At 32.2% G+C, this 10,495-nt stretch overlaps 1 protein-coding gene across 2 annotated transcripts; it reads right to left on the bottom strand.

Annotated features, from left to right (window-relative positions):
* Positions 1-46: 46 nt before the first annotated feature.
* Positions 47-9,226, bottom strand: DhpD (guanine deaminase). Of its 2 annotated transcripts, XM_076403774.1 has the most exons (8): positions 9,035-9,225; positions 8,167-8,430; positions 1,212-1,430; positions 1,043-1,150; positions 886-987; positions 665-830; positions 467-613; positions 47-402 (listed from the first exon to the last, which is right to left on the bottom strand). In XM_076403774.1, the coding sequence occupies exons 1-8, from the start codon at positions 9,137-9,139 to the stop codon at positions 200-202; spliced, it is 1,314 nt and encodes a 437-aa protein (XP_076259889.1). In that variant the 5' UTR covers positions 9,140-9,225; the 3' UTR covers positions 47-199. The 2 variants fall into 2 exon arrangements, with proteins under 2 accessions (XP_076259889.1, XP_076259890.1); XM_076403775.1 differs by lacking the exon at positions 8,167-8,430 and having other exon boundaries at positions 9,035-9,226.
* Positions 9,227-10,495: the final 1,269 nt, after the last annotated feature.

Here is a 10,495-nt window from a genome sequence, read left to right as displayed (position 1 = left end):
GATTACTGAAGATTGATAATTGTTAATGATGACTGACAATACATAATACAGCTAAAAAGTTTATTGTCAGTATTATTTAACACATTTGAAAAACATATATAATACGTCATAACTAATACTGTTTCAGATCTTAAATACGCTGTTTTATGTGTTGCATAACCTTAAAAGCCATATCCTTAAAAATGGTAGGTCTCAAGACTTATCCCTTCAATTTCCGGCCTGACACATATACTTCCAGAATATTTCTGTCATCTCCGGAATAAATAAATTTTTGTAATACTTCCCAAGGTGAACAGTCTATTAAATAATCGATTTGGCCATCTTTGATATCCACATCTATTATCAAGGCGTCGAATTCCTTGCCCGGCTCGAAGTTTCCTATTTTATCATCCATCGCAAGCGCTAAAAATGATTGGTATATAAGACTTAAACAAACACCCCAAGATTCGAATACTGAACTATTTACCTTCTGCTCCACCTAGCGTTGCGAGGTAGAACACATCCTTGTATGTCAAGGGTTCGTAATTATCTCGATTGAAAGATATATGTATAGATACATCTAAAGCCGATTTCATCGCTTGACGTATTGAAGGACTGAAACCGCCAGAGATATCTGAAGCACATTGGTGGATACAGTTTGGAAATAACGATAACAAAACTTTACCTGTGCCTAAACCAACTTTAATTCCACACTCCATAAATCGACGAACATCACACAATCCAGATTTGATACACGTGTTCGAGTCCGGACAATGGGATATTGCAGTATCCCTTTCTAAGATCAGTTTTAGTTCATCATCACTTAAATAAATGCCGTGAGCCAGTACCGTCTAAAAATTTTTGACGTTAAAACGGAAATGTTATCTTTCTGTTAGGTCTCATTACTTTTTTTGTGAGTATATTAGCTTTGTCATAAACCTCGGCATAAGGAAGGTCATAAATATCGTGGATGAGAGCAATTTCATCCTTATTCTCGGATACGTGACTCTTAAAAATGTTTGTTATAATTTTATAGAATTACTCAATTATTAAATTGGCTTACTTGAATATGTAAATCATAGGTCTTGGCTATTTCACTCAATTTTGTCATGTGTTCGATATCCACACTCAGGGCGAATCTGGGGGTAATAATTGGCTGAACCAGATCGTTCTATATGCAGAAATAAATATTTATGTTAAATAAACTGTGCTGTAACGACAAACGCGCCTACCTTTCTGGATAAAACGTTCTCAACGAACCTAATGGTATTATCCAGAGACTCTTGCTCAGTCTCGCGGTAATCATCGAAGGTGCATTGCGTCATATTAATTTTGCCAACAAGTGCCCTCTGTCCGTACTTTTCGACAGCATCAGCCAAAACAATAGTAGCATCTGCGAATAAAGAGCCAAAATAGCAGGCGGTAGTAGTACCGTGTTCGATGGACTTTTTCTGTCAATGAAATATAATAACATTGTTAATTGCATAATTTAAACTAATTATCTATGGTTAAATCCTGGACTTGCTGGTAATCCCATATTTGGACAAATAAATGGATAACTAAAGACCTAAAGTGCTATTCTTTGAAAAAATATATTTAACGAATTATAACAAATATAGTAAGGAGTATAGTATTAATTATTAAAAAAATCGTTATATATATTTTGATATATATCTTTCTTTATCGCTCACAAGAGAAGCCGCCAAAATATTTAAAAGATTTCAAATAGAAACAAATGCGCATGTTCGGTTTTAGCCAATTCCAGCCCAAGACTTCGTCCTTTTACTGGTGTCTCAATAATACTAAATGAAAAACTCTTATTTTTAAATGATGATAGTATTACGAGGCTTTATAAAAGTTCATTATGTACCACAGAGTAATAGAGAGAAAACTTAGTATGTGTCTCTGGAGAAGTTTCGCAACATCTAATGTCTAGATGGTCTAAGATCGCCATTCGAGTAATTTGATTGGAATTAAGTTTTCATTGTAGACCTGCTGAAGAAAATAACAAAAATAAATATAAATAAATACAATAAAAATGTTATTGCGTTGCGAAGGCTTTTGATTGGTTCTTAAACAGAGTTCATCACGCAGACAAGTCATGTTATACCTGACGTCACATTTTATTGACCAGTAAAACTGAAATAAAAAACTAAATTTAATGTTCCACAGAATATTTCGATTCGATATCTCAGGTGCTTTGGCAGTACTCCTTGTTCTGTGTTCCTCCGTATCAAATAATGTCGAATATCGGTAAAAATTGACATTTATTATTTCCGGTTGATTTTATTATTTACTATTTATTATTTTGTAGTATGTTTTTGTATTTATATTACCCAGATAAAACCTCTGACGTTCATGTACCAATACCAAATTCCAATCCATACGTTGAATGTGCAAAATCCGATAATAACATTTGCGGTTTTCACAGAAGAAATCCTTTGTTAACAACGCAATATTCGCGCCAAAATTCGTTTGTAATTAATAGTTACTCATGAATATAACATTATTCTCGTCGTTACTGTAGCGATCAATTACTATTCCACAAATTATATGTTTCTTGCCAATAAAATATATAACATAATAAAACTGGATTATAACTCCTACTTTCTCTAGGTTATATAACAGTAGTATTTGATATGTTGTATAACAGCTACGAGGTATTGATACATAGGCTCCTATTGTATAATTACATTTTAAAATTTCTTTTTTAACAACTAGATCTTATCTGGTCTGAACTACCTAAGGTAACTTTTAATATAATTTCTATTGGTATGCTACTAACTGACCAGTAATCAAATATATCTTCATTCCAAAATATTTACCTGATTTGATTACTGGAGTGATTGATAATAGTTAATTATGACTGACGCCTAATTAAAATTTGAGTATTTAAAATATTTAAATAATCTTTCTTGAAAAATAATACAGCTAAAAAGTAAATATAAATAAATACAATAAAAATGTTATTATGTTGCGAAGGCTTTTGATTGGTTCTTAAATAGACTTTATCGCGCAGACGAGTCATGTTGTACCTGACGTTACATTTTACTGACCAGTAAAACTGAAGTAAAAAACTAAATTTAATGTTCCACAGGATATTTCGATTCCGTTGCATATTTTTGATACCGTGCTTTCTGAACCTTAAAAACTTCACACCACACATGCTTAATCCAGATAATTTAGAATTTTTAACATGATTTACGTTCTATTTTTAACATATTTATGTTCACCAATACATAATTAATAAAATAATACATGGAACCACGTAATATATGCCCATTAGGATGAAAAATGAGCTTCACCCGAAAACCAGATATTGGTAAACGTTGAAAAGCGCTCAATATGTCTGTGTTATTGAGTTGAATTGTTGTTGATAATCTGTGATCTGTGTAATTAATTCTTATTTATGATTAAATTTAACAAATAAGGATTAATTTAAAAAAACCGTAATCATAATTAGGCTCAAAATATAAAACCGACTAAAGTTCTATCTAACATGAAAAAAAGTGAATTTAAAGCACTTGTGTCCTTCTGAATCGGAAAGTTTAAATCGTCAAAAAGGGACTGATTCAAGAATAATAGAATGATGACTTTACTTGCACATATTTTATTTTTTCCAGCTGTACTTTAGTGGTCTCTTTATATTAAAGAAATTTAAAAACACATAAAATTGAGTCATTGAACCGAAGGGTTTTTGATATCATTTTTACAAAAGTAATTCGATCGGATTCGAAATAATGACATTAATGTTACTTGCACAAATAAATTAGAATATAGAAATATAAACAAAAATATTATTCAAATGAAACAAAATAAAAAGATGACGGATAATCCATTCAGTAAACTTGAACAAAATCAGAACAACAAAACCATTTACGACGTAAAATATCTAACAGACTGTAAAATAAAAGTAGAAAACCCGAATAAAAGTAATAGTATTCCTCAATTCACAAACTGCCAACAGCTTGGACATACTAAAATTTTCTGCAGTAGGAAACCTAGATGCGTGAAGTGTGCTGGTAAACATCACACAAATCAATGTAGAAACCTACGCAATAGCGTAGCAACATGTGCATTATGCAACGAAAAAAGACACACTGCAAATTATAAAGGACGTGCAGCGTACCGGACGAAAGAAAAGTAAAAACTTCAGCCAAATAAAATGACAGCTGTATAACGATTAAGACAACTCGACAATGCTCAAAACTCTGCAAAGGCATCTGTCAATGAAAATAAAAAACTTGAAGAAACAGTAATTCTAACGGCAAAAAATATATGCGACAAAAAATCTAGCGATAAACAAATTAAAATAACAAACCTGTACCCAACCAACCATCGTCGACATGATGAAATTGCTCAGTGAATTGCATACTGAAATGCGACACAATTTCAGCCAGTTAGCAAACAGGGTAGAAATATTAGAAAAATTCCAACAAGATAAAGAAACACAAAAATGGTAATTCATTCTTAAAAATTATAATATGAAACGCAAATGAGCTAAATCAGCGAGTCCGAAAATAAGAACTATTTCTAGTTAGAAACAAATAACAAATAATACAGATATAGCTCTCATATCGGAGGCTCATTATTCTAAAAAAAATATATTAAAATACGGGGTTATGATGCATACTGGACAAAAAAACCTCAGCGAACGTGCTCGAGGCGGAACAGCTCTCATTATAAATCAAAATACATAACATTTACAACAAGACGAGATAAACAAAAATGGAAGAAATACAAGCTAGGATAAAAAACACTGAAAAGAACTGTCCGCCAATATATAAACTAACACTAAAACAATACAGAGATTTATTTTTAAAATTAGGCCCAAGGTTTATTATTGGTAATTTAATGTTTAACACTTTAATGTTAAACACACGGCCTAGGGTTCACCAATCAGCAATAATTATTACTAATTGTATCATTCAAAGCGTAAACCCACTTACTGGCCCACCGACAGTAATATAATGCCAGACCTACTAGAGTTTTACATTTCGAAACTATCATCTGAACTATCTGCGAACTATTATCTGAGCACAATCCAGTATTCTTAATATTAGACGCGACAATCCTGAGAAAAAACAAAGAAGTCTAATCTTGCTAAGAAATTTACTAACTAGGGCACGTTTAAACGTATAAATAAACGTATCGACAATCTGGAGCAGTAAACCGGAAATATAATTGAACAAATTCGGTCTGCTACAAAAGAAGCTGCCCCGACATCAAGAGAGTAATCAGAATATGAGATAAATTATCCCCTTGATATGAGGGGAATGATAAAGGAAAAACAAAAGATAAAAGAAGAAAGAAGAAATGCTGTAGATAAAGCTAGGTTTAATAAAATTAGTAATCAGAAAAATCACAAGATTAAAGAACATAAACAGAGTTTCTTCGAAAAATATGTTTTAGTGTATCGCCAATTAAAAATGATCGAAATGAATGGGTTCAACCCAATGATGAAACTGCTAAATTATTCATTCAAAAATCAATTTCATTTAGCTAACGTATTTTAACCGAATAATATAGAATCTACAATAGATATAAATGCTGTTTATCAACCCGACGTAGCTGTAAATCTAATTTCTACAATGGAATTTGCCACAAAAATTTACAACAACCTAAAAAGGCTCCTGGTATTGATGATATGTCATCTGGGTTATTGAAGGAGACATATATATTCAATGCCTGTTTGAGACTGAAGTATGTTCTGGAATGTCTTAAAGTTGCTCGAATAATTATGCTAAAAAACCTAACAGACCGGCGGAACAAGTTGGATCTTACAGGCCTATTTCGCTGCTACCTGATGAACTGCTGTCAAAACGTATTAAGTCATTTATAGAAATACCAGATTTCCAGGTTGGAAATTCAAAATCACCACTCGACAGTCTACCAAATGCACAGAGTAACAGCGGTTGTTGAAAAGGCATTCGAAGAAAAGAAATACTGCCCCGCAATATTCCTGGACGTCATCTACAAAATGAGCAAATTATTACCGCGAAATTACTGTCGACTGCTGGAATCATATATTTTCGAAGGAAAATTTAGAGTCCCGCATGCAAGGACATTATCAACACTTAAACCTATTTCGACTGGAGTTCCACAGAGTAGTTTTTTGGAGCCACTTCTGTATCTGCTCTATGCTACTGATATCCCAACAACAGTACATGTACCTATAAGGTGCAAATATGGAGTTGCAGTAAAATATCAAACCAATTAGTACTCCAACGCACCCAAAACAAAGTTCTACGATTAATTACCACGATGATCTCGAAATCAAATGTATATACGAAGTGATCCAAGATTTCGCCTTAAAACATGAAATAAGATTGCTAAATCACAGCAACGTGGAAGCGATACAGCTACCGGACAACACGCAGGAAATCAGAAGAATGAAGCGAACCAAACCACACGAACTAGTTTAGTGTATAAGTGTATTCTTTGCTTTAGCTCAAGTAGTTTAGATTTATTTTAATTTAGGAAATACATACATGTGTATTAATCCGGTAATCCTTTTTTATTAATTACATCTTACATTTGATATGCATAGTACAATCTTAATTTACAAATTAATTTATTACTGCTGTTCTATTGTACTTACATCAATACACAAGCAAGGCGAGTAAAGGATTAATACATCAGTATATACTTCCCAAAAAGGGATAATTGAAACTTCTTTCTGTTTAATGTTGTTATTTTTGTTTTATATCCATAGAAACTAGAGAGAATGTGGATTTCGTTTTCATAATATTTGAATAAAACAAAAAAGGTATATGAACCTCAGATGTCAATCGATAATTAATGAATATCCTGATAATTAATTTATCAACATAACAGATCAATTGAAAAGTCCCTGACCTGACACATAGATGGCGCTACTAGAATTAAATCCATATGTTTTTTAGTTAGCCCTAACCCTCAAAAGATGCGTGTATAAATTTGACAGCTGTCGGATCATTAGTTTGTGAATTTTGTTATGTATTTGTGAAAAAAATGGATAAAAAGGAATTTCGCGTGTTGATAAAATATTGTTTTTTGAAGGGAAAAAATACAGTTGAAGCAAAAACTTGGCTTGATGCCGAGTTTCCAGACACTGTCTCAGGAAAATCAACCATCAAGGATTGGTATGCTAAGTTTAGACGTGGTGAAATGAACACCGAAGGGGGTGAACGCAGTGGACGCCCAAAAGAGGTTGTTACCGATGAAAACATTTAAAAAATCCACAAAATGATTTTGAATGACCGTAAATTGAAATTGAATGAAATAGCAGACACTCTAAAGATATTAACTGAACGTACATCATATCATTCACGAATACTTGGGTATGAGAAATCTCTGTAAAAAGTAGGTGCCGCGCGAGGTCACTTTTGATCAAAAACGACGACGAATTGATGATTCGGAGCAGTGTTTGAAGATGATCAAGTGTAATAAACCCGAGTTTCTGCGTCGATATGTGACAATGGATGAAACATGGCTCCATCACTTCACTCCGAAGTCCAATCGACAGCCATTCGAGTAAACTGTACACCATGAACCCGCTCCAAAGCGTGGGAAAACGCAACAGTCGGCTGGCAAGTTTATGGCGTCTGTATTTTGGGATGCGCATGGAATAATTTTCATTAACTACCTTGTAAAATGAAGGACCATTAACAGAGACTATTACATAGCGTTATTGGGCCGTTTGAAAGACGAAATCATCCATCAAAATCGGCCGCATTTGAAGAAAAAAAAAGTGCTGTTTCACCAAGTCAGTGAACGATGGCAAAAATCCATGAATTGGGCTCCGAATTGCTTTCTCATCCACCGTATTCTCCATATCTGGCCACAAGCCAAAATCTCAAAAGAATGCTCACTGGGAACAAAATTTCGTCGAATGAAGAGGTGATCGCCGAAATTGAGGCCTATTTTGAAGCAAAGGACAAATCGTATCGAAAAGTTAGAGGGTCGCTATAATCAGTGTATCACCCTTGAAGGGAATTATGTTGAATAAAAAAACTAATTTTGCTAAAAAAATGTGTTTAACTATGGTAGGCCGGGGACTTTTCGACTGACCTGTTATATTAGTACATCTCAAAAATATCGCGTGAGTACAACAAATATAATTCGAAATTTTGAGGCACGCAAACACGAAAAATAGAAAATCAATAAATCGGAAGGTTTTCTGTGCCTAGCCTAACTCGTACCTACCACAACACTGTCAAATACTTTTTCTGCCAATTCAAGATCTCGGTATTTTCTCTCCAACTCAAAAGTGTACAAATTAAGCCAGTCCAATAATGTTTTGTCATAGCCCAGCCCACAATTCGGATATTGAGGTGCATGGATGTGTGTATCTACGAACCCAGGCACAAGAACTTGACTGGCTTTCAGTGTCACCTTCTCAACATCATACTCATTCTCGAAGCGATTGAGCTCATTTTTAAAAGCATCGGCATCTCCAACAGCAATGATCTATATTAAAAAAACAACGTGATTTATGAAGGTTAAATAATATCAACGATATTATCGATTCAAATATATTATGTCGCTTATCATTATTTTTTTATGTTTGATCAAGATTATTTTCAATTCTTAGAATTGAATACTTGAGAGCATTTAAACAAATATATAAAAATAAACATAAGACGTTATTTATTATATATAAGTATTTTTCAATAAGAAAAACCTTTTTACATAAGATAAAATCTACCAATAAAACTCAGACTCTTATAATATCTAAATTATATTAATATTAGTAAATATATTTTAACGACGCCTTAACAGAACAATTAAAAAACTGCGTATCAAGTAGTTTAATAAACCTTAATAGATTTTAATATTTTAAATTATATTAATGTTCAATATAGTTTAATAACTTATTAATTTACACTTTAATTGTAGTTACATTTTGAAAATAAATATTAAATCAAACTGACAAATATAATTAGGCGCTAAATATAAAACCGAGTAAAGCCCCATCTAGTATGACAGTCCTAACATATTTTTGAAACAACAAAAAAAGTCAACTTTTAAAAATAACATTTATCACCGACAGAAATTAGATTGAATACGACACCTTTCTATCCTTGACGGCTACGAAACCACCTTCCAATAACTGCACCTGGAGTTTTTCGGGACTATGAAATATATTGCCGATAAATAAGCGCACTTTTTCCGACATCCTACTGTTGCAACTCTAACTGTTGCTCAACTAAAACTAGAAGGGCCAGTTTAGCGAATTGAAACCCGAAAAAAAACCGAACAAGAAATAGAATGAAATAACTGGTTGTTGGCTTACAGTACGACATAGATCGATTTTAGTGGAGTAGAGTGCTAGTATCGACTGCATTAATTTTTTTATTTGTCGCTTTATTGAACATTATTAAATATAATATGAACATAAAAATATTAAAAATAGCAGCAAACGTAATAATATTAAATACATTCAGAAAATGCAGTTTCCTTTTTGGTATTTGACATTTGTCATATTAAGAAGGTTGAAATATATTATAATAGATATTATAATGAATATCTCAAGAATTAACATTGAAATTAATCATTATTCCTGAATAAATGATATAAAACATCATCTATAAACGATTCAAAAAAACAAAATATGAATCTAAAACTAATAATCCAAATATTGATTTATACCACATAATAATGCAAAGCCCACTGATACTTTTAATGTACATCACAAAAGATATAACGACGTGGTCTATAAAATAATGCTAGATGATCATATCAATTGTTTATTAGACTTAGTTATGTTCCAGCATGACTTTTCTATAGTGATTCATTATACCAACCAAGGTTTTTTAGACTTGTTATCGCGTGATTAATATTTATTCCCCTAACCAACTCAATATATTATATTTTATGATTAATCTATTTTACACCGTATTCCCCTACATCATTTTTTGTATGTGTATGCAACTAAAAAATCTACATACTTCCCTACTATATTTGCACATTTATAACGAACCATATAAATCATAAAACATTGTCAAATTGATTCCAGATTCATTACCACCATGATAAACAAACGTTATATTTTTATTGTTTCCTTCAGCAGTCATGATAAGATTTTTCTGAGATTTTTTTCGGTCTGAGATTCGGTTAATCAAGAATTAAGGGTGTTAAGTCTTTAGTATTCACAAAGGAACTTGAAATCAAATCGCCAAAAATATATATTATAGCTACAATCAACTAACTATAATGATGACTATCCCTTAGAACTTTATTCGAATATTATATGATTATTTGACGTTCAAAATACTCAATAAAAAGAAGTTTCAGGAACACACACAGCAAATATTGGAATTTTATTGTGGCATACCTCGCAGCCCGTAGGTTTCGATCATGGATGTTTTGTTATTTTAATAGTTCAGCACATAATCGTCAAGGGCTTTTAACAAATGATGAAAAAATTTAACAAAAAAACATCGTTTACGCAGAAGTTTCATTAAATTTCAAACTACTTGAAGCCCAATGAAAAACATGTTTTATTACTATTTAATAAAATACTAATGCAGAA

Source organism: Rhynchophorus ferrugineus, unplaced genomic scaffold, assembly GCF_030347505.1.
Source record: "Rhynchophorus ferrugineus isolate W39M unplaced genomic scaffold, kcgeb_rfMv2 rfM4, whole genome shotgun sequence".
Classification (NCBI taxonomy): Eukaryota; Metazoa; Arthropoda; class Insecta; order Coleoptera; family Curculionidae; genus Rhynchophorus; species Rhynchophorus ferrugineus.
Note: the sequence above shows the minus strand (reverse complement) of the source record. Positions and strands in the feature narration are given on the sequence as shown.